General features: G+C 38.4%; 1 protein-coding gene across 1 annotated transcript; it reads right to left on the bottom strand.

Annotated features, from left to right (window-relative positions):
* Positions 1 to 17,027: 17,027 nt before the first annotated feature.
* rergla (RERG/RAS-like a) lies at positions 17,028 to 24,198 on the bottom strand. Its single transcript, XM_026922650.3, has 5 exons — positions 22,736 to 24,198; positions 21,954 to 22,010; positions 20,508 to 20,581; positions 19,344 to 19,492; positions 17,028 to 18,619 (listed from the first exon to the last, which is right to left on the bottom strand). The coding sequence occupies exons 1-5, from the start codon at positions 22,785 to 22,787 to the stop codon at positions 18,334 to 18,336; spliced, it is 618 nt and encodes a 205-aa protein (XP_026778451.1). The 5' UTR covers positions 22,788 to 24,198; the 3' UTR covers positions 17,028 to 18,333.
* Positions 24,199 to 25,669: the final 1,471 nt, after the last annotated feature.

The following is a 25,669-nucleotide window of genomic DNA, read 5'->3' as shown; positions in this document are numbered from 1 at the left end:
CCAGGATAGGTTCCAGATCCACTGTGACCATGAGTAGGATAAAACAATTACTGAAGATGAATTAACAAGTTAGTTAACATCACTTTATCTGTCACACACATAACTTTCATTATCAGTCTATATACTGTATAATGTCTGAAGCATGTAGTCAACTTTTGTATAAGCATTACATATTATAGTCAACCATTTCTTTTTATTCATGTTACTGTTTAGCCGGTTGTTGAAGGATCTTTCAAGGTTATTTCACCTATGACTGAAGTCTGCTAGCTAAAACAGTGTTGTTTTGGGCTTTGGAAAATAATTAGCAAAAAAGATTGTTGCTATAATGAGCATAATGTGCCTTGATAAAAGCCCAAACATAGTAGGAAATCTGTCTGGATCAATTTTGCAGCTATTTGCACATATGTAACACATTTTGTAGCCAAGTCTGGAAATGTGTGTGGATATATAAAGCCCTACTGTTTGGTTTCTTTTCCTCTCAGTAAGAAACTCAAAAGCATGCAGCTGCCTTTGTACTCAATTTCTCATATATAAAATATATTCAGTTTGACAGAATGAACAAGTTCTTTTTTTTTTTTTTTTTAGAAACACCCAATTTATAGAGTTTATGTAGCAAGGATTTCAGATTAGGTCTGCTGTGCTGGGATCTTATCAAAGATTATGACTCAAATAGTGTGTAATAGAGACTTATGTTTTTTTTTTTTAGTCTTTTTCCTGGAATAAAGATAGGCATCAGTGAAGAATGTCTGTGTGAATTGATCCTGAAGTCAAGGTGATAGAATCTCTAGAGAGTGAACCGATCCATATGCCACAGTAAAGAAGTGTAATTTATAGAAATGTATGATTTATGAATGCTTTTACTTTGCATATTGACTAAGAAACCACGAAGCTAATGAGACTGGACTGGACTAACAACATTAACTGACCATTGGTTTAAAATTTTAAACAATTTTGTTCAAGGAGTTATGTGTTTCAGTAGTCTTTTTTATGAATAGAGTGAGGAATTATGAATATGTGTGTGTGTGTGTGTGTGTGTGTGTGTGTGTGTAGGCGAGGTGGCATGTGCTGGCAGGTGGAGAGTGCCATTTTCCCCAATTTGCACCTGCTTCTCAAAATGTCTGTTTTCACAGAGATCTGGTTTAATGTCTGTAGATGTTTCCTTGCTTTAACTCAACACATTATTTTCAGTCATCACTTGTCTGTGGTTGAATCAGGACAACAACAAGTGCTTGCCCAGTCCCATGTTTTGTTTGTCCTGAAACTGATTAGGCTAAAAAGTGGTAGCAAACATAGTGTGAGCTAATTAGTCTGCATTAATACAGACTTTATGCTGCTGGATTTCATCAGTGGTGTGTGTAGTGCAGCAGGTGGTGACATTGGGAAGCATGTGCTATACTTAAAGCATTGAAATCAATTACGTTTAAACACAGCCCTAATACCAAATGCAAATTTTTGTCTTATGAAAGTCAGTACGGAGTAATTATTTTCACTTTACATTTACATTCACAGCATTTAGCAGATGTCTTATCCAGAGCAACTTAAAGAAGTGCTTTGTAGTCTCCATCAAAAACATGCTAGTATAAATAGGTCAGGGACTAAGAATACCAAAGCTAAGCTAAGCCTCTGATAATGAGCTGTTAGTGTAGCACATTTTCGGGTTGTTGAACCTTCTTGTCTACCAGGCAACTGTGAATAAAAACTAATAGTCCAGACACAAAATCTCTTTGTCACAGGTACTTGGACTGCTGATTTGTCGACCCCTGTTACTTACGTCTGAACTTACTGAGGCACTTGGTTTGACTTCTCATTTTGAGAACAGCTTACAGTCAATAGTGTCTGTTCAAAGCTTGCACCTGTGATGACCAAAGCTATCAGTATAAAAACCTGTAAAAGAATCATTCTGCATGTCTAGTACACTCCTGACTTTGCATTAATGAATACACATATTTAGAACACGTTAATTAACTTCTAAATGACTTACTAAGAAACAAAAGTGCCAGTGTCCCAGTGTATCACTGTGATCATACTGGAGATACCAGAAGGGAATTGCTCTACACCAGTGGTTCTCAAAGTGGGGTGTGTGAAGCATAACCAGGAGGTCTGCTATTTTAAATTTTGTTACAGTGGTGGAAATCACAACTCACCATTATCAAAGTTATTATATAAACTATTGAGCTCTCAGTTTGACTGGTTCCTTGCATTGAATGGGTCCAATCCAAACCTCAAAAATCAATAGACCTACATAGATATGTATAATGTCAATATGGACCTAATCTGGTTTGTTGGTGGAAGGTTCAGGAATAGAAAACTCTATGGCTCTAAATAATTAGACAAAATATTAATGTACACATTTAAATAATTTTTAGGAAATAAATCATTACTGAGGGTGTCTGTGGAATTTATTTTACAGTTAAAGGGTTCCATGGCTTCAATATTTTTTACGCTTAGCATGGTGAAGATATAGCGATAGTGGAAAGTAACACTTAAACCCAAGCAGGTGGGAGAGTTCTGCGGAGTAATCCAGCTCTTCTCAGTACTGCCAGATGTGCACTTAGGCTCTGTGCACTGAGGCAAAGGGAGTAAGTCACTGGTATTCTTCTGAGAAACACAAAGCCCTGAACATAGTCCAATAAGACAGCTTAATGAATTTACAAGATATATGAACAATGTTGGTTTGATTCCTTTTTCCAGTGCACAGGGATGGATAAAATAACGTTAACACCTAACAATATATTAACATCAAGGATAATGAGGAGTAGCACCACCCTTTGTCTCCAGAACAACTTTAATCCTTTATGGAATGCTGTCATACAAATCCTGACTGGTTTGTGGTGGAACATTGCACTGTTATTCAAGATGAAAATCTGTGAGGGATGAAGGAGGTGGATATCTTCACAGTTTGCACTCCAAAACATCACAAAAAGGTTTAGAGATGTTTAAATCTGCTGATTGTGGAGCCCATAGAAGAAGCCTGACTTCATGTTTGTGTTCATTACATGACTCTTGAACAATTTTACAAGTATGTAGCCTATAGAGACATGGGTTCTAGGAATATGGGACCATCATCAGGGAAGTGTGCTTGCACCATAGGGTCCTGTGAAATAGCCTGATATTTGGCTGTTATAGGACCACGCAAAGCAATCATTGCACCTAATAATTTCCGCAAGATGACTGCCCAAACCATTATGGATCCCCCACTGGATTTAACAGTTTCCAGGAGGCATTGTGGGTTGACAGCATCCTTTGGCTTCCTTCAAACATATGTCCCGATGTAGGAAATATAGTCAAAGTTGATTGATCAGATCATATTACATTTCTCATTGTTCTTTTTCCCCCTCAATGTTCAATTTAGACCAAGTTATGCGTCTTTGTGGATTGGCATTTGCTAGAAAGGATTTCCGAATGAAAGCCTTGTCATGATTCCAGCTTTGTAAAGCTAAAGACATACAGTTGCTGTTGAGACTGGATCATAGAGGTGCTCATTCAATTCTGTGGTTATTTTTGTGGCTACATTTTTATGATATTTAGCAACTATCCAGTAAAGTATCCATCTCCATCAGTAAGCTTCTTGATACTGTTTGTCCATGTTTGACCTATGTTGCCATGACTTTTTAGAAGGTTCTCATTGAAACATTAATAATAATTTTCCAGTTTTTCTGACTGATACACCTGCAATTTGATTCACTGTTCAGCCTCTTTGGAACTCTGCAAGTTGCATTGTGTAGCTTTGAAATCTCACATATCAAAGTGTCAGAACTTTAATAGCTGATATATGTGGTTAGTTGCCAATTAACCTAATATAACACATCTGTGCTACTGTGTTTATAATTGTGATTTAGTCACTTCATAGTCACTTTCAGTCACCTTCTTGTTTTCCTTATTTGGTCCACCCCATGTATATGCCATTTCCAATTACAGATAAACATACTATGATAACTTGTGGAAGAATTCTAACCCTATTCCAACTTCATGCACAAAATATCACACAGACTGACTTAAGATTCAAGATCTGACATTCATTCATTCATTCATCTTCAGTAACCACTTTATCCTGCAGTAAATCCGGAGCCTATCCTGGGAATACTGGCCGTGAAGCAGGTTTGTACTCAGGTCTCAGTGTACAGTGGATAGGTTCCACAAAACAGACTTCATGTGAAAACTGTGATGAATTTACTGGTTGCACAATTGCACTATTTGTCCATATAGTACACAGTTACAGAAGGGAATTAGTCTGGTTCCTCTCAAGGTTTCTTCCTCATATCATATCAGGGAGATTTTCCTCACCATCGTTGCCTTTGGCTCGCTCATTAGGGATAAATTTATAAATTTAAAATTTATATCCTGAATGTATTTATTTCTGTAAAGCGGCTTTGTGACAATGTCCATTGTTAAAAGCGCTATACAAATAAAATTTAATTGAATTGAATCTGGCATTACCACTTTAATTAATTAATTATATCAGCTTTTATCCAAAAAGTTATCCTTGAAAATAATACACTCTTAGAAAAGTGATCTTTGGTTTAGTAAACTCTTAAAGGTTCTGTGTAAAACTACACCAGAGGATTTCCTTATCAGAACCCCTTAAGGAACCGAAGATCCCTGAACTTTTAAAAGAACCACTGAGAAACCCTCTAAGTGTCTACATTTATGTAGTAATCATACACTATTATTGCAAATATACATAGTAATCATAACAATGTATGTTCCAAAATTCTGCCTCCTATATTTCTACTTTTTCATGTTCCTTAATCTTTCAGCAGTTTGGAAATCAAAAATAAACCGATGGTAAAGTGTTCCACAAACCCAAAGCCAAGACTCACACAAAACTTACAATGTATGATTCCATACTGCGTGCTCCAGGAACAACCTCTGGGTGTGCCTTCAGATTTTAATCACTATTCCACAATAGACATCAGGATCTTGTTTATGTCACTGACTCACTGTACAGTCACACTACCAGGCAAACAGCTTTTTGGCAAGGGCAGACACTCCTTATATATATATATATATATATATATATATATATATATATATATATATATATATATATAAGGACTATATACCACTTCCTGGCCAAAAAAAAAGTCGCACAATCTAATATTTTGTTGCACTGCATCTAGCTTTGATTATGGCACGCATTCGTCCTGGCATTGTTTCAACAAACTTCACAACATTTATTTCCATCCAGAGTTGCATTAATCTTTGGCTGAGATTTTGCATTGAGGACAGGAGAGTCTAACCACTCCGTAAAGTCTCCAGCACATCCCAAAGACTTTCAGTGGGGTTAAAGTCAGGACTTTATTCATGTGTGAAAATGATTCCTCATGCTCCCTGAACAACTCTTTCACAAGTTAAGCCTGATGAATCTTTTCATCCTGGAATATGCCTGTGCTGTCAGGGAAGAAAAGTCCATTGACGGGAAAACCTGGTCATTCAGTACATTCAGATGCTCAGGTGACTTCATTTTATTGCCACACAATGAACCTGACCAGGTGATGCAACCCCAGATCATAACACTGCCTCCAGAGGCTTGTACAGTAGGCACTATGCATGACGGGTGAATCACTTCATGCATTTCCCTTCTTACCCTGACACGCCCATTGCTTTGGAATAGGATAAATCTGATTTTATCACACCACATGACCTTTTTCCATTGCTCCACAGTCCAGTCTTTATGCTCCCTAGCAAACTGAAGTCATTTTTTTCCCGATTAGTCTCACTAACAAATGGCTTTCTTGTGGCCACACAGCTGTTTAGTCCCAATCCTGTAAGTTATCATCACATTGTGTGTGTGGAAATGCTCTTACTTTCACTATTAAACATAGCCGTGAGTTCTCCTGTCGATTTTTTTACGATGTGACATCACCAAGCGTTTTAAAGATCTCCGATCACGATCATTCAAGATTTTTTTCTGACTACATTTCTGCTGTAAAGTTGACGGTTCACCAATATCCTTCCAGGCTTTAATAATGCACTGGACATTTCATAACCCAGTTCCAGTGATTTCAGCAATCTCCTTAGGTGTTTTCTTTGCTTGATGCAGGCCAACAATTTTCCCCTTCAGTAACATCTTGTCCACGATCATGGGATACGTAATCTGCCGTGGTTGTTTAAGAAATGAGAAGCTACAGACTGCATCAGTTAAGGTTAAAAGAATTGTTGCCAGCTGAAACATATTAATCTCTGCAGTAATGATCCAATCATAGGCTCTTAAGTATTTGCTTATTTAAACCCAAACAGCAACCTTTTTTTTTGGCCAGGCAGTGTGTGTATATATATATATATATAGTACGGTGCAAAAGTCTTAGGCACCCTATAGTTTTTAGTACAAACTTTGTTATAGATGTTTATTTTATGACTCTACATTATTGATTCAGTACAAAAACATTTTAGATTCCAAACATTAGTTTTCCAGCACAAAATGAAATGTTACAGAAAAATGTTTGTATGTCAGTAAAGAAAGCAGCAGATTCCATAAGAGACACTTTTCAGATAAAAACATAATGAAGGCTGCTGGGTTTCGCTGCAGAAATAAGAAGCGAGTCGACAGTCAAAGTCTCCAGAAGAACTGTGGCTGCTTCTGCAAGATGCTCAGTAACACTTCCAGCTCATTTCCTTATAAACCTGCACACACTGCACCTGAGATACTGTTTATTTTTTAAAGCAAAGTATTGTCACACCAAATATTGACTTTGTTTCATTTATTACTGTTTACTGCTCTTTATAGTATTTTTTAATGTAGAAACATTTAATTTCATTATTTTTGAAGGCATCTTTGCTCTACAGCATTTCTTTGCATGTGCCTAAGACTTTTGCACAGAACTGTATATATATAAAAGTAAGGCTCAAGCACTTCATTTGTTTGTTCAGTCACTCATACTCTGGCATGACCAGCCATTTGCCCATATTTTGGCGTGACTGGCATTAAAGCGTTGTGTCATCTTTAGTTATTTGAACCAACTGCCTTTTAAACTGTTTGAAGCTACTCTTCACAAACTCCACCGTTCATCCAGTGGCCTCTTTGGGCAGGGAAAGCTCTCCCGTCTGCCCTCCGTTGTTGTTTACTTACTCATTTTATCCAGGAATGGTGGTCAAATATTTCCTTGATGGCTGTAATCTGTGTTATTTGCCCCCCCCTCCCTCCTTCGTCTCCCTCCATGAAGAATAGATCCCCACAACGTCTCCTGAAAGTAAACTTTGTCTCCTGGAGGAGAGTTGGCAGGACAGGCAGAATCGGATAGCACAGCACTTTCATCCAATGAGCACTTTGCCTGCTCCAACACACACATACGAACACATATACACACACACACACACACACACACACACACACACATGTATTTGCACACTTATATAACCTGGCCTGGTATGATTATTGCTATCATTTCCCTTGATACTGTAGCTGAATCCTAATTAGGATAACAGTGAAGAATTATGTTAGGAGGTAAACATTTTGGCATAATAGGCCACTGGCTAAAGCTCTGTGTATGAAAACAGGTGAAATAAGGTAACTGCAATAAATCTGGGGATTTCCTCTCACTTTGGCTGAATTATAATCTATTCCTTCTCTTTTCTGATCATCTTCAGGATTTAAAGAGATTCCACACCATTGCTCAGAGCGCCAACGTCTGCCTCAGAAACACGTTTTCACAAATTCGAAGTGTTTCTAAAAGGTCAGGCACATGCTTGTACTCTACACTGATTATTCTGAATATTCTTGGTATTTTTGAGTTACATCCTGTGAACTCGTTCTTCAAAGTTCTTCATCTCCACCTGCTGTTGTGACACATTTACCTAAAGTGGTATAATGTGGATGTTGCTGTCTCACTGCTCCAGGGTCCGCGGGTTGATCCTGTGCTCGCGTTACTGTCTGTGTAGAGTTTCCTATGTTCTCCCCATGTCCATGTAGGTTTCCTCCCACTGTCTAAAAACATATCAGTAGGTGAATTGGTGACTCTAAATTGCCCCTAGTTGGGAAACAGTGTATGAATATGTGTGTGTGTGTGTGTGTGTGTGTGTGTGTGTGTGTGTGTGTGCGTGCATGGTGCCCTGAGACTGTCTTCTCATCTAGGTTGTATTCCCATCTCACTCCCAGGGCTCCTGGAACAGGCTCCGGATCCACCACAACTCTGACCCAGATAAAATGGTTACTGAAGATGAATGAATGAAAATATGTCACATAACATTGTAGAAAGTATCTAGTGTTTTACTAAAGGTCCTACTTAGACAATAGTTTGGATAAAAACATACTGTTTTACATTATAATATGGTTTGGTACAGTATGGTATAATGTATTTTTTGTGTTTATGTTCTGGTTTTCTTGTGTACAAATTCAAATTTTACATTAACAGGTGGATGAAACCCACACTAATGTCTCTACTTACTTCCTCTTCTTTCATCTGCCATGTCCTACATGCCCCTGACCAGGCTGCCACTGCCCCTCTACGCACCAGCATTACAATACAGATGGGAAACTTTCCACAGCCCTAATTCTAATGTCTTAGATTCCTAACCCTCCTTGTCCTTGCACATTCCGAGCATAGCAGCGGTGAGCTGTCGCTGCCCTGGAACCAACCGGAGCGGAGCGAGAGCCACTGTGCCTTATCACAGCGTAAATACCTGCACTTTTCCCAGTATGTTCCGCGCCAGTTGAGACGCAGTAGGCTATCTGCTCTATCTCTGCGCTTGGTTCCCGTCAGTGAGGCAGTGTGAGTGCCAGGTGCCGGGTTCTGCTGTTTCATTAATGTGCTCTGAAACACACCAGGTGACTCGCCTCCCTAGGAGAGCTGCTGTAGGTGGTCTGTGTGTTTGTGATCATAGACTCTTCTGTGTGTGTGTTTTTTTTTTTTGTTCAGTAGGAACAGCAGTGATGCAAAATCCTTTTATGATGTGAAACTCAGACATGCTTTTTGCTTTACAGTGGATTAGTAAAATGGAAGTTAAACTCCATTTATATGCCTTTAAGATCAGGAACTTTAGCTATGTTGGCATGCAATAAACTCCTCATTATAATGTAATGCGTACTGCATGCTATTAAACAAACACATGTAATGTGATACTTCTTACTCGAGTGGAACAGTATGTACATACACAGTGCCCAGAGGTTAGAGGATATCACACAGGAAAGAAGGCGACCTTGATAGCTTTATGTTCCTGTAACATTCAACATTTAGCACTTTAGCTCTGTTGACAATACTAAAGCAGTCCAGACACACAAACTGCCACCATTTCCTGCAGTCATAAAGGAATCAATTAGTGTGACGATACCGGACATTCAAATGAGTCATCTCCCAAGACTTCAACACAAAAAGTCAAGATAGATCTGGGCTTATCTGTGAGATGACGTCAGGACTTCGGGTCTTAACCATAATCCCAAGTGGTGTAATTACTCCTATTTACTGTCCCAGTGTCCCAACCTACAAAATGAATGTTTTAGTCACGTTTCAAAGTCAGTGGTGCAGTGGACTCCAAAGCGAGAGTCTTTTGACCCAGATCAAACATGGCATCCAGATAAACAGACTTGTAATTGAAAAAATAAAAGAATTCATGAACTTTTTTCCTTCAGTTGTTGGTGTTCATGGGCAAGGGCACATATCTTCTTCCATAATGGAGTTTTCCTCATGTTCAAATAAGAATACATCACTCCACACCAACTTCTCACTTTTACCATTTCAGAATCCATGTCCAACATCCGATCCTGGAGTCAACTCCAGAATTATTGGCACCCTTTATGAAAATGAGCAAGAATGTATAACATGCCTTATCTAGTCTATTATATTATGTCTAGTCATATCTTGACTTTGAACATGCAGTGACTATGTGTAATATTCATTTAACATAACATTTTTAAGTTGTTTTAAGTATTGCTTTTCTCTGTAAAGCATCAGTTTCAAAATTATTGGCACCCTACAATTACTACTTGGTAAAGCCTTCCCTGTAGAGAAAAACAGCACTAAGCCACTTTAAATACTGACTAACACATGTAGAGGATCTTGGACCAGTCCTCCATGTAGAGCATTTCAAACTCCTTTCGTTTCGTAGGATAGTGTATGTGGACTGTCATTTTACAATTTGCTTGTGTGCAGATTTTCCTTAGGAGTGCCAATAATTTGGCTACACATGTTTTTGAGAGAAAAAAGATCTTAAAGGAATGGGTTTTGTTAGAGAAAAATTAAGTTGTTTTTGCCAGTTTGAGTGGAAAATTGTGTGCAATGATTATTTTATACAATAATTCTCATAATAATAATAATAATGCTCATTATTATGAGAGGTGCCAATACTTATTGGACTGTTTAACCTAATTTGTATGATGTGTAACAGAAACTCCACTTTATTGTGATAAATGATCGCTTAAATTAGCTGGGAATTTAGAAACTAGCAGTTACATAATATTTGAAACTGATTTAGCCAACTATCATGATAGAGTCTTTCGGACATTCGCTCTAAAAAATCAGGTCCACGTGTTATGTTCTCATGTTGATGGTGTCCTCAGAAACACTATTCCCCACTTCCCCACCACTGATATGAATCTACTCTGACTCTTACTGTCGGCTCTGCATATAGCGTCGCTCCTGGGTCTCCCAGTGTGATGGAGCAGAGGTGATATCACACTCGCAGCGCATACTGGGACAGTAATGGAATCTCACCCTGTTGCTCTGACGTCGTTCTCTGTTTCAGTTTTCCACACTCTCACAGGTATTGGCCTACTTTTTTGGTCTTACATGGCCGGTCTCAGTTGTCCTCATTAACAGCTGAGCAGTGGCCCATTGCTTTTTCATTTGCATCTCTGGCGAACACAGTTAACGAGACATATTAGCGCTCATGTCTCTGCATGGAAATGATTCACTATGCCATTAATTCAGCTGCCTGCTGTGACCTAACAACATGGAAATATAGGCATATTTTATTTCAGGCTGCATCAAAAATAAATAAATAAATAAATAAATAAAAAAACCCCAGAAAATACAAAAAACACAGGCTAATATTATGCATAAAAATGGTTCTGCTTCCTAAACCACTCAGGCAGGGTGTCTGTATTTATTACTAGTAGGAAATGAAATTTATTTAGTTCCAAATTGCAATTTTTGTGCAAGGCAATTCAAGTAAGAAGATACATAAACAAACGAAAAATTAAAACTGCCTATTTTTTTTGAGTAAAAGATTTCAGTGGGATTATATGTCAGGAATCTACACAAAATAGCCCATAATACTGAAGTAGGGGGAAATTAATACAAGCAAGACTTGTATTACTATATTTTATTATTACGATAATCTCACTACACTAGCAAGATGACTTTAATGACGTTTGGGTAAAACCTTGGTAGCTAAACTAAGAAAAGTATTTAATTTAGTTACCCCTCAACCCCTTTGTATTTGAGCCCACCATCTCCCTTGAAAGCTCATTAAAACGTCACTACTGTTGTACGTGTACCACCGTGTTGTCTGTATGTCCAGCAGAGTCGAAAGAAGTGTGATGTGATGTGATGAGGTAAATCTGTCTGCTATCTTGCTGTTCTGTGTTGCATCCACACGCCAGTTCTAATCTCATATTATCCTGTGTGTGAAGAAAACACACTCATTCATCTCCAACGTAAACATGTCATGCTGTGGTCAGGTAGTTTTGCATGAAAGTGTGAGGGCAGACCGTTCCTGCTGTGATTGTTCTGCAGCCAGCATTTGTCCAGCACAGCTGGAGATCCGTTCTGCCTGAGCTCACATCTGGAGCAGGACTTCATCGCTCCATTATTACCACACTAATCTCAGCTTGTTTGCTTCATATGTACATTTCTCTTTCTCTGGCAAGCAATAATAGATACACACATATGAATGCTCACTCATCCTCACACACACAAACACACACACACACTGAAGACCACTTTTAAGTGCCTTCACAACATCCTACTACATTGGCTATAGTTTTTAACACCATTTCCCTCAGTGAGTGGGACAGAGAAAGAGAGAGAGAGAGAGAGAGAGAGAGAGAGAGAAAGATAAGGTGGTATGAACAATATTATTCATTCTGTCTCATGCCCAGATTTGGAAATGTGCTTTAGAGAGGAGGATGACTCTGAGTATACATGATAGCCAGCTTTGTTTTCAGCCTACTCCTAAACCTCGCAGCAGTTATTATTGCCCAAGATAAATCCACATAAATACCAATGCAACATTGAGCTGTATTGCACTGATGGCCATTTTAATCAATATTGCTACTTTAATTCAATTAATTCTCATATTATGCAAATCCAAAACCTGAAATAATCAAATGAGATTATTCTGAAGATATTATTTCACAAGGACGACATCTGAAATAAGGAGAAAAATTTCTTATTATCGTTTCACTTGATAGAAAGTCATAAAAACATAACTAATCCAACTTTATAATAAGCTGTATGCTGTTGCATAGCCTAGAATTAATTTCAGTGTGAGTGAGGAAATATGCTAAATAAATTCACTGCCTGATCTGTACCATTAAATTGCTAAGTGTGACATGCTCATGCATTTTGCCAAACAGTAGTAGAGCTGGTAGTGATGTTAGTGACAGCTCCACTGAAGTGATATAAAACCAGACCAGTCCTTCTTTTTCTCCTCCTGCAGTAAACCTTCAGTACTTCATCATCTGTCACTCCGATATCCCTGAGCTCTGAGTGTAGCTAACTGAGAAGTAGCTTCCAAACAGAAATGGGGAAAAATGGTTAATCCTTTTTTTTTTTCACAATAGCAGATGGTAGTCAGTAAAATGTGATTAAACAAATTTAACTAATTAAAATGTGAAAAACAAAGGCATTTGACATGTGTGGTGGTGGTTAAATATGAGGAATTGTAAAGATGATTTCCTGACCTTTTATGAACATTATTGTAGTGTAATTACTGCACCAAACATGTTATTTGACACAGTTTATAATCAGCTGTGCTGTAGATGTGTTATGTTAACCATCCACAAATAAGCAATTGGAACTGTCATAAATTGTCTCAGGGGGGTTCACCGCCAAGAGCCATGTCCTGTTTAGGATTAACCCAAGCGTCAGCGTTTGCATGCTGAGATGCCCCAGTCATTTTGTAGATTTTTTTTTTTTTTAAATTTTGTGCCAAAGTCTTCCTTTATTTATCTTGTCATTTAGTACACATATAACAGAGTTTTTCCGTCCTTAAGCTCTGTTTTCTAAGAGTTGCAATCCAACTAACAACCAACTAACTCTGCTTTTCCACTGCTTCTCTTATATAGTGCTCCTGCTCCGCCCACAGCGTCCATCACTCCCACTCTCACTGCGTCTAGAGCTTTCTCAATTCTAACTGCTTATCGAATTATTACAAAAATTTCTAGTAAATTCTACAAAAAGAATGTGTAATATTCCTGCACTCTGGAATGTGTTACCGTTATCTATAAAATCCTCGTCAAGCATGGACATTTTCAAAAAGGACTTGAAGACCTATTTATTTTCTCAAGCTTTCGGCGTGTGATTAGGTCGGAGAATTGTGAAGGATTGGCTGTATGTTTTTTTCATGATTTTTTCATGTTATGTCTTTCTTGTTATTCTATGTTTTCATGAATGTTAGTATTTTATTATCTATGGACAGCACTTTGGTCCATTTTAATGGTTTTGAAAGTGCTTTATAAATAAAAGTTGAGTTGAGTTGAAAAAGTGTCAAATGAAACACAAATTACTTCTATTCTAGGAATTTCATTCATTCATCTTCGAAAGCTGCTTTATCCTGGTCAGGGTCCAGGTGGATCTGTAGTCTATCCTAGCAAAACTGGGTGTAAACATGGACTAGTGTTTACAGTCACTGCATATTTGTTTTGAACAGTCCAAATGTCTGCCTCCATGATGATCCTGGATAAGAGGAATGTTGACAAGAGCCACATGATAAAGACGTGCTATTATTCTCCACATCACCCTCAAAATCAAAAGCCATATTTAAGATCTCAAAAACATTTTCTGTTGTGTATGTTTTGTAAGGACAATTCCTTTTTTATATTCGCAGAGCAGGTGGCTGTGACTGGATCCTGGATGTTGGATGTTTGATGTTGGCCACAGTGTCCGTAGGCCAGTGGCAGTTTAATGGTCTATGCTAAAGGGCAAAGAGAAATAGTCTGGGCCTTTTCAGCATGTCTCTGTGCGAGTCATCTCTAGAAGATTAACCTCACAGACCAATCTGTCATATTAATATAATCAATACACCCAGCAGGGTCTGCTTGGATCAGTGATTAATGATTTAGTAGTGTTCTTATTGTGATTAATGATGCAAATATCAAATATCTAATCACTGCTTCTCTAATGACATGGCCATTCACTCAATATAGACAGTATGTTATTACAAAATAATGCAAAAGTAATGATTATGAGCCAAAAAAAAAAGATGTGTGGTGTAGTTCCATTAAAATGGGAACAGTTATGGGCAAGTTGGCATTATGTAATACATAAATAGCCCAGGGTGGCATAGTGACACAGCGGGTAGCGCTGCTGCCTCATAGCTCCCCCGGGTCTGTTTGGGTTTCCTCCAGGTTCTCCAGTTTCCACCCACCTCCCTGCGCCAGTAGGTGGATTGGCTACGCTAAATGGCCCCTTGTTGTGAATGTGCGTGTGCATGGTGCTCTGAGATGGACAGACATCCCATCCAGGATGTATTCCTGCCTCGTGCCCAGTGTTCCCAGGACACGCTCCAGATAAACCACAACTCTGACCAGGATAAAGCAGTTACTGAAAATGAATGAATAAATAGCCAATTTTGTCAACTCCTTACAAAAAAAAAAACAAACAAAAAATACAAACAGAGATTTGCATACTCATCATCCTGAGTAATGATAATATCCCAAACACTGATCATTTCAGGATTTTCAGTTAGTAATTAAAGAAGAATATGTTATGAAAACCAGGCGATAATTAAAGGCCAGTCCTGTCAAACATAGGCATCTGTAAAATTCTGTTTGCTAATAAAATGCTACTTTTGAACTTTTGAAGCCAAGAGTTATTACAGGCCCTGCCAGCTATATTTGTCTTAGAGACGTGTAGATAATTTGTTCCTTTTGAACATGTCTGTTTCAGTGAATCGATTCACAAGCAGAAACAAAGTTATTTTTAATCTACACAGTAAAACAAACACAATGCACGTGCTGTTAAGGCATTTCTACCATCTGATATGCTATTCTTAGTTTAGAAAAACAGGCTTTTTCCTCCTTGTCTTTCGTTCCCCCTCGCAGCTCAACCGTTAAAATGTAAGTGCAGGATATTGTCTCGCTCTGCACATACATGTCATGCCCGTGCGTGCATGTCAACAAATCAGACCTGTTTGTGATTCCTCAAGCCAACGTTTCTCAAAAAAACAAGCGATTGTTTAGGGCTCCCTAACAATCGGCCCCCTGGGTAACTGATCATGACCTTAGTATTAAGGTTCTATCTGGGTTATTGATTGGCACAGAGCGTCATTATGCTAAGGTCACAAGATCCGATGAGAATGGCTCCACAAATGAACTTCATTTATGTAGGCATTATTAATTCATTCATTAATTAAAAGTCCAGCAAAGTAATGTTGGGTGAATAAGTGGAGAAACTTTTTGAAACATTCAGAAACAGCCTACTAATGACAAATGCAAACAACATTTAGTGTTAGTAGTCATTTTGTGAATTTTGCCCCAAAGCACCATAGATTTCTAAACGGTAAAGGTGCTTCTTTTTTATTCATATTGCCTTTTCTTGCCATTTTGTTGTAATTGGCCTGCAGAGTGCTGACTGATAAAGACAATGTGATTAAACAGCAAGATTTATTGGCAGTTAAACTGGAGTGTGACTTGTAAATGTAGTCGGTTTTATTATTGTGAGAGTAGTTAATTTGCGAATAAAAGAGAAAATTGCAAAGGCATTACAAGCAGCCATTAAAGAAGATTAAACGTGTGGAATCATCAAGCTAACCCTTGTTAGGGTTTTTACTTTATTGCTGAGGTTCACTGGTAAACTGCAGACTGTCATAGACATGGTTTTTTTAAAGGTGTAGTAATAGTATAAACTCATTAGACGTTACTGAAGGGGTGGTCATTAGAATAGCCATCGCAGTGGTTTTTTTTTCAGTTTGAGTGTAAAAAAGTCAAATTGATTAAATCATTACAAACACACATAAAAGTAGATAGACAGCTTTGTTTTGTTTTTTACATTCATAATACTGGGTTTATGCCATGTTTGGTAAACACAAAAATTGTAACCCTTTTGTTCACACCTTCAAAAACCATTTTGGGGAAAAAAGGCTGACAGACCACCTTTTTCACCTTCATTAACCTGTATTACTGTGTTCACGGTATTTCATGTCTTGATGATGTGTTACAGATGGGTCAGTGAGATGGGCTGAAAAATATTAACTGAAATTGAGATCAACTCTGAAACAACTGTCACTGATAGACTGCATGAATCTACAGTCTGTGCTAGAAGGAAATCAGCCCCAGCCTCGCTTCTTCATACCATTCTGTGCATTTTTCTTACAACTATTAGTGGTGCTTTTGCAATAATCCACATGATTACATTTGTTAACTGCAAATAATCTGACACAGATGCCAAAAACAAAACCTTATAATGGCTTTTTATCTTTAAAAGTGGGGCTTAGCCCTGTGAGCCCATTTAACCAGCCTCCCCTGACTATAATGATCATATCATATAATGGGGACTTCATGTTAACTTTCCTTTTTAGACATTTTTTAGACTAAAAAGATTATGGGAAGTTAATGGGAGTGCAAACCCAAGCTTTATATGTACTGCAAAATATTCCTATGTGAGAGTTAGAGAGTGCAAAACCCAAAACAAACCGTAACCATTTTAAACACTATTTTTCCCTCCAAAGGGTCAGCAGTACATCCTTTATTTAATTAATGGTCTTGTTTGGAGTGAGTGGCTTAGTCACCCTGCTCTGCCCAGCAGTACTTACTTCTAAAATTAGCATAGTGAGGTTTATACACCAAAACAAACCAAAGCTTTCAAAACACCGCTGACTTGTCCAAACATGCAGAAAGACAGTCACTGTAGCACATGGGCAAAGAGAGCGCAAAGGTGAAAACTGTTTCACTTTATTCTGTGAAGAGGACAGCATTTCAAACATACAGAGAAGTTTACAGAAAGGCACTCTGAAAAGTTTACATTCTACAAAACCTAGTCCATTTTTCATAATGTTAATGAGTTGTCAAGACACGACATTGAGAGGAATTACAGCAAAAAAGCAACAGGTGGAATTAATTTCTGGCATTACGCTGTAGCACACTACAAACTGTCATGCAGCAGTTTTAGGAAAGAGCAAAGAGCATTTCTGTACAATGTGACTATATAATGTGACCTCAGTATTATAAGACTCCATCTGGAATTTTGGTGTTACATGAGTGAACCACATAAACATCAAACTACTTTATTCTCCCAGTTTTTTTTTTTTGGTAATATTAAAAAAAAAAAAAAAAGTTTTATCTCCAAGCTCACAGCTTAAGATTTTATAAGGTTCTATCAGCTAGCCATTCATCATCCAGGATGAACAAACACAGGCAGCCAGGGCCAAAATATATCTATATTCTGGTTAAAATACACTTTCAGTGTCCCTGGTTCGATCCTGAGCTCAGGTTACTGTCGGTGTGGAGTTTCTGAGCATGTTCTCCCAGTGCCCATGTGGGTTTCCTCTGGGTTCTCCAGTTTCCTACCACCTCCAAAAAACATGGCGATGGAGGATTGGTGATCTTAAAATATCCCTAGATGTGAATCAGTGTGTGAATGTGTGTGCATGGTACCCTGCAATGGACTGGCATCCCATTCAGGGTGTATCCCCTCCTCAAACCCAGTAAACCCAGGAAAAAGTAATTTTAGGGTCCCTCGTCAAGGTACAAGCTCATGACCTGGAAAACCTGCAATATTATACACCTTAAAGTGTAGGCCTTGTTGAGATGTAAATGTTCGTTTATGAACTACATATTTATGCTAGAATTTTGCTAGAAAGTAGAAACTTTAGAGCGCTAGAAACTATGTCCCATATTTCAAAACAGCTCTTCAACCTTATAATACTAAGGGCACAACTTGCTTATAGTTCAAATCTCTGCTCATACTCATACATGAACTGTAGCATACTACATTTGGAACATTTGGAGAGCACAGCTGGGACATTTATGACATTTCTGGCAAACAGCAGATAATGTCAACCAAAAATGGTCACCCCAAAACACTCTACTGCTATCACTTGGATGTGACATTTTAAAGATAATCGCATGCAGTAGGCAGAAATAACCATGTTTATCTTTGATGCTCTTTGCAGCTAAGTGCATCTCTTATGATGGCACCAGAAGTGTCCATGCATGTCTCTTCTTCCTCTGGAACTTTCTCACACTGATTTCCGCCGTTTGCCGAACACATTGTTGATCAGTTTAGCCATGGACTTGGAGCCGCTGGGCCGGCGCCGGCGCTCTTTAGCTTTTCCGCTCAGGCTGGCATTACGCACCAACTTTGTGAACATGAGTGCCACCTCCTGGTAGCACTCGGCAGCCGAGAGCTCGTAGAACTGGCAGCGCCCATCTGTCGCCAACCTCTGACCTTCGTCCTTGCCCACCTCACGCATGTGGCACAGGTCCTGTTTATTGCCCACCAAGAACACCACTGACTCTGACTCCCTAGAGGGGTTAAGAAATCATTTATTGACTGAAGGAGACTTGTGTTACAAATAATGTCAAGAGTTTTGTCTGGATGTTGAAAGATAGATTAAGTGTTAATATTTCAGTTTATCAGATCTGTTGAATTGTGTGAGAATTATACATTGTTTACAACTTTTCATTTGGAATCCATGTACTAATAAGGTGGTCTATCTTCAAAGCTAAACTGAAAGAAAAGGTTGGTTAGATTAAGGCCGATTTAACCTGATTGTGGTGTTTATATTTCTGCTTTACTCTGCCCATTTTGGACAATCCTTGGATTTCTTTGTGATGACCAAATTAAACATTTCTGAGTATATGCGCCTGATGAGGAATCAGCTGATTAATTACAAACAGGAAAGCATTTAATATTTGACATTCAGTCATAGCTTCACTGCCAGTGCTTACAATGAATCACAGATTCACTTTGCTATTTAAAAAGCTAAACAAGATGTGGGCTAAAAATGTAGGTGGCTTTAGCCATTGACAAAAATAAATGAGTAGGCTACGCTGTCAGTCCTTGTGTTAACAAAGCGCCCACTCAGCCTCCTCCGGCAGCAATAGCCTCTCTGCTCTCCTCTATAATGAAACCCTGAGCTGGATTCCTGGTCAGCTATCGACTGCCTACACAGCAGAGGCATATCAAGTACTTGTGAATGGAGGATAAAAAATAGCTCTGTCCTCCACATCTACATTTGTTTTGTACCTTTTGGCTGCTCCCAGGTTGAGCTCTCGGATCAGGTGCACGATAGCTGTAGCTGTGATGAAGGAGGCGCGGTCACTGATGTCGTACACCACCACAAAGCCATCAGCCCAGTGGATCTGCTCATTCAGAGTGGACTTTCCCTCACGGGGCTGCAGAGACATAAACAGGTTTAAAGTATTGTACTGTATACCTTGAGGTGATCTATCTAGTCTCCATGAAAGTTACACATAAAGGCAGTCAATTATGCAGGTGTGATAGAGTTCAGCATGTACTGATCAGTATAGAGTCATAACTTAGTGGGAGAAAATGGCAAATTTAGCCTGAAGTGAATGCTTCCACAGAATTTACTTTGCTTCAAGTTTGATATCTCAGAGATGCACTGGGGATTTTCACTTGTGTTTCATTTACATATCATCTTTAACACAAATGTTTCTCCTAAAATTGCTTAGGAGAAATAGAATGAGACAAAAAAAAGTGATGTGATTTTTTTAAGGAGTCAAACAAAAGGAAAGATCATCTATAACTAAAATAATAGCTTTAATAATAGTTTATTTGGCATCTAGTGTACTTCTCTTCAAGTATACTTACAAATGCTAGCTTAGGAAAAGTACTTAAAGAAGCAAATCAGAAATACACTAGTTTACATCATCAGTATGCTTGTAGTAAATGTGGTAGTATTTTACTTAGATAAATTACTGGGTAATTTTATTGCAGGAGAAAAAGCTGACAGACATTTGATTTCATTGCTGTCTAGGAGAAACTACAGAGATCTCTTTTTAGTTTTTTCCCCATGTGGAATTCTATTCCACAACTATTAACCTACTAAACACACAAAGTGAACTACTTAAATGAATTTTGCATTGACAATCTATATCCTAAATCAACATTCTATAATTTATCCAAAACTGAGGTACTGCAAGTACACATGCATTGGTCCCCACCCCTACCCCACGCTGCAGCAAAATGCAAGCGCCTGGGAATAAAACTCAAATATCCTTACACAAGCACTACTATTCATTACAGCATTTTAACAGCATATCGTATTCAGTCTCGTTTTCCTTAATGCATCTATTAACCTTTATGAGGGTGTGATATCTCATAGCTTGTGGATCCTATTTTATTGTAATCATTATTGCTGCTTTCACTACTGCTGTAAACACATACCTGGGAACATGGGTCGTAAAGTTCCAGATTCAGCTGCCTTCCATCAACAGACATACGTTTTCTGTATATACACTCTGAAAGCAAGAACAAATTTTCACAGAGTCATGCAAATGCATTTTGCTGCACTTAGCAGTTTTCTGCATTTTATGATCACACTAAATAACTAAGTACAGGCACTTGGCAGAGCGTCTGATTTAGTCTGCAGTGTAACGACAAAAAAAAAAAAAACACAGCAAAACCCCCCCAAATATTAGAATGGGAGATGTACTCTAGTATGACGTATTCTCCCTGATGATATATTCTTGTATGTTTAACATATAATGTTGGTCCAGCCATTTCAGACTAGTCTAGTTTAGTCTAGTTCTGAACACCCCTACAATGGGCTATACCATTTTATTACACATGCATTTGCTGTTACATGAAATGAAGTGGCTAGCTAGCTTATTGGTGTAATTTAAATGGAACTGCATGACCTAAAGCACATCCCTGAGTTATTTTATGCAGATACGATCAATCACCTTGAGGAAATGGTATTGCATAATTTGCACTCTGGTTATCATGGACAATATTTCATAGCACAGTTGAGTACACTCCATGGTGTAATATATTCTATGACATTATATACTTTAGTATGATATAATAAGCATTACTACTTTACTACTCAGTTATATACTCTCCACATTATATACACTGTGCCAGTCTATAGAGTACAGGCTTGGCTCATGACCCTGGTCCTGCACATTTTAATGTTTTGTGCTTGGTCTAACACACACGATTAGCTGACAACTAATCAGCTAATCAACAGCCTTTCCTGAGTCGAAACACTGATAATTCCTGAGGGAAAACACTAATATTTCAGGACAGGTACTACTCCATGACTCCACAGAGAATGTGTTATTAAATAGGTATTATATAATATTACATACTGTATATCATGGAGATATACCACAGAGTATAGCATATGGTGTATATAAGATCATAAAATATTCTATACTGCTCTAGTGTGATATACTCCTGGAACAAGAGCAGGATATATAAAATCCTGTAGAGTGGACTATATCACATCACAGTATAATTATGATGTACTATACATGTTACACTTTAATATGGCACTCTATGCCCAAATTACAGTATAATTATGATGTACTATACATGTTACACTTTAATATGGCACTCTATGCCCAAATTACAGTATAATTATGATGTACTATGAACATTACACCTTAATTGGACACTTTATGGCCAAAATACAGTATAATTATGATGTACTATGCATGTTACACTTTGATGTGACTCACTCTATGGCCACATTAGAGTATAATGAGACTGTCATTAGGAAAAATGGGTCAGTTTTGCAAATATGTTGTCGAGCATTAGAGAGATGTAGTTGAAAACATGTGAATCAACAGGTGTGTGAGAGGAGTACAGTAAACAAAGTGAATGTACCTGATGATGAGGCGTACTCTCCGATAAATCTCCTGGTTAGGAATCGCACGATGAGTGCTGTCAATGCAAAACAATGAGTGAGTGGAGAGAAAATCATTACAAATCAAAAGAGAGCAAAACAGAAGGAAAAGGAGCATCTACACTCCTGGGCAAAAAATGGGCCAAGCCCAAAATGGCAAATATTAAGCTTTTAATGGTCTTAACAACAAATTACTATCAGTAAATGAGCAAAAATCAAACAAGTGCACTCCTGAGAGCTCCTGTGTCTCCATTTGCTGGTTTCCTTTTGCTGCAGTGAACTGTTTGTTTGGGGAAAAGCTAGAAACAGGGAAATTCATTTATGTAGTCTTCTTATACGCAAAGGAAAAATCATGATAATGATTAAAATGTTTGATGTAAAATTCAAACTAACACATGTGTGGGTGTACAAAATTTTCCAAAAATATCTTCTGGGATGTTTTTTTTTTCTAAAAGATTAGTGATTATCTGGTTATCTGCCTGATACAGCTCACCAAGTGTCACGAGACTTAAACATTTAAAGAAAACAAAGGAAAAAGCTTCCCATACTAAGCTCCTTTATCTATTTGTTTAATTCTTGCTAATTTATATACATATACGTGTATGTATGTATATATATATATATATATATATATATATATATATATATATATATATATAATTAATATACAATTAATTAAAAATTATATTATTAATATACAATTAATTAAAACACACACACGCACGCACACATTGCCCAGGAGTGTAAGAGAACACAAGTGTACCTGATTTTCCGACTCCTTCTCCTCCAAGAACAGCAACTTTAATATCGTTCATCTTCGCTGCGTGTCTGTTTATAATAATAAGTTAAGTCTGGACAGCCTCACTGCACCTCACTGCAGCCTCAGGTCCGGCTTGTGCTCTGTGAATAACCGCTGTGCAGTAGAGACTGAGTGAGTGCTGTGAGAGGGAGCGCTCCAGCTCGCATCCTGCGCTCTCTGTAATAAACCCGACACAGAGCTCCGGCGCTTTTCAGCCGCTCGCCGCGCTGCTGCTCAGGGTTGCCAGGTTGACTTTTTTAACCTCAGACTCCGGACAGTTCATAGGCAACCCGCCCAATTTCACCAGAACCCACCCAAAATGGACCTTACGATAAATGGCGTGATAATCACCAATAATGCATGAAACCAGCCGAAATAATAGACTAACTACCGGCCATGTGTTTCCACCCTAATGCGATAAAAGGACCCAGTGGATGATTAAACACCAATCTGGCAACCGTGACGTCGTTTAAACTGTAAACAACGCCTGAGCAGATTTATCATCTGTGACTGATGTTTAATTAGTGTGTACACTAATTAAACCTCAACTAATTAATTAAAATCAGCGGTATATACATACCTGGGGAAGAAAAGTAAGGGGCTGTTCAGGTTATTAGTTTAATTCAACTCTTTTTAGAGTGTAGAGTGTTTTTAACAATAGATATCGTCACAAAGCAGCTTTACAGAAATCCACATGTAGGTTTAGATCACTAATGAGCAAGCCAGATGTGACAGTGGCAAAGAAAATCAACAGCAGCTGTAATATTTCACACTGATTCCTGCACATGCAAATTCTGCAGGGAGTAGCTGGGTATAGCCCAAGACCATAGAAGTGTTAATGATCGAGCCTCAGAGTTTACTGCAGAAGAGAGCTCGGTCCATTGAGGATCTGTTGCATTAGTCTGCACTGTAATGTATGCTGTAAATGAGGCCTACTGTCACTGGTATCATTTGCACTGTGTGCTGGTTGTCCTTCTGATTTGTAATATCACACACATACTCTTCTGACCAGTGCATTCTGTGTTTATTTTTGCATGATTCATAAATAGAGGGTAGTTTTTGTACACTGTTGTTGATGTTGTCACTCAAATACAAATGTTGACTGGGGGATGATATACACCATAATATATTTCCTGTAACATATGCATATAGATTTAATTTTGGCTAGAACTACTGCAAACAGCACGGTTACATCAGAACGGGAGGGAGAGTCGTGTATGTCTCTCCTTAGCGCTTCTCCCTCAACTTTTATTGGCACAGGGCTGCTGTACTTTAAAAAAGAAAGAAACAATAAACGTATCAACAGACTAGCGTTTTCCCTATTGTCGGAGATCACGGGCTCGAATCCCACCGATGCCACGACCATCTGTGTCTGGTGACCAAGGAAGCAAAATTGGCCGTGATCTCTGGGTGGGAGGCGTCACATTCTCTCTCCCCTGTCAATCACAGCGACATTAGCTAATCGTGGGTGTCTGTGAGCTCACGTATGTGGAAGAGGGTAGATAGCACTTACCTTCATGTGTGTTGCGCTGCCCTGTGGCTCAGCAAAGACAGTAGATTGAGAAGATGCAGTTGGATGGCTTGATGTATCTCAGAGGAAGCACACGTTACCCTTCATCCTCCCCTGTTGGATCCCTGGCTGGTGGGTAGGACTTGCCAGTTACCAAACTGGGGAGAAAAATGAGTGAAAAAAAACAACAACATACGATCAAAAGGGGCATTACGATACATTTAATTAATGACCCTATTATTTATATCATGTTAATAAAAAATACTGGGCACATAGAATTTAATTTTACAGTTAAAGGGGTCCCTGGCTGCAAAAACTTGATTTAAAACCTCTGATATAAAATACATTTTTCCCTCTTGTTTCTTTTTTCTTTTTTCTTAGACCAAGAATTGGTTAGTACACTGTACAGCCAAAAGTTTTTGAACACCTGGCCAAAACACCCATATGTGCTTGTTGAACATCTCATTCCAGTTTTATTCCCCCTTTGCTGTTATAATAAGCTCCACTCTTCTGGGAAGCTTTCCACTAGATGTTGGAGCGTGGCTGTGGGGATTTGTGATCATTCAGCTACAAGAGTATTAGTGAGGTCAGACACTGATGTTGGTGAGGAGGTCTGGGGTGCAGTAGGTGTTCCAGTTCATCCCAAAGGTGTTCAGTGGGGTTGAGGTCAGGGCTCTGTGCAGGACACTCGAGTTCTTCCACTCCAACCTTCACACACCATGTCTTGATGGAGCTCGCTTTGTGCACAGGGGCATTGTCATGCTGGAACAGGTTTGGGCCCCTTAGTTCCAGTGAAGGGAAACTGTAATGCTACACCATACAAAGACATTCTATACAATTGTGTGCTTCCAACTTTGTGGCAACAGTTTGGTGAAGAAACACATACACATGCGATGGTCCAGTGTCCACACACTTTTGGCCATATAGTGTAGTTTTTATAATTTGAATCAGTGTAATGGTTATTATTTTTGTCCAATCTTGTAAGGGATGCCAATAGTTTCGGAATTGAGAGTATATACAAACCAGTAAGGCTTTTATAGGGCCATTGAACAAAATACCCATCAACTGCACCACAGCTACTAAAAAATTTTCGTTAATTTTTGCCAATTTGTGTATTGCAGTTAAGAGGTGTTCCACTAGTTACTATAAAATATGAGTTCACATTCATGATTGGATTTTAAAATATTCATACTACTGTGACTTAGATGAAGTTCAGATTGCATTTTAGGAGCCAATCAAGAAGATATTCAGATATATCCAAAAGGGTTTGCTTTGTCGTGTCTACAAAATATATAGTGCAAATTTCTTTATAGTGGAGTTTCTTCTATATCTGCAAAATTGCCAGAAGCAGGACAGCATGAGATAGACTGATATATCTTTATTAGCAC

The sequence above is a fragment of the Pangasianodon hypophthalmus genome, chromosome 18 (assembly GCF_027358585.1).
Source record: "Pangasianodon hypophthalmus isolate fPanHyp1 chromosome 18, fPanHyp1.pri, whole genome shotgun sequence".
NCBI classification, from domain to species: Eukaryota; Metazoa; Chordata; class Actinopteri; order Siluriformes; family Pangasiidae; genus Pangasianodon; species Pangasianodon hypophthalmus.
The sequence above is the reverse complement of the archived record's forward strand: the minus strand, read 5'-3'. Positions and strand labels throughout refer to the sequence as shown.

Excerpts from the sequence above, each read along its gene's own strand:
- rergla (XM_026922650.3), bottom strand. The coding sequence starts at position 22,787 with ATGAACGATATTAAAGTTGCTGTTCTTGGAGGAGAAGGAGTCGGAAAA. Across the intron at positions 20,582-21,953 it reads AGAGTACGCCTCATCATCAG|AGTGTATATACAGAAAACGT; the intron begins GTACATTCACTT and ends TCTTGCTTTCAG. Across the intron at positions 18,620-19,343 it reads AACCTGGGAGCAGCCAAAAG|GGAGTCAGAGTCAGTGGTGT; the intron begins GTACAAAACAAA and ends TAACCCCTCTAG.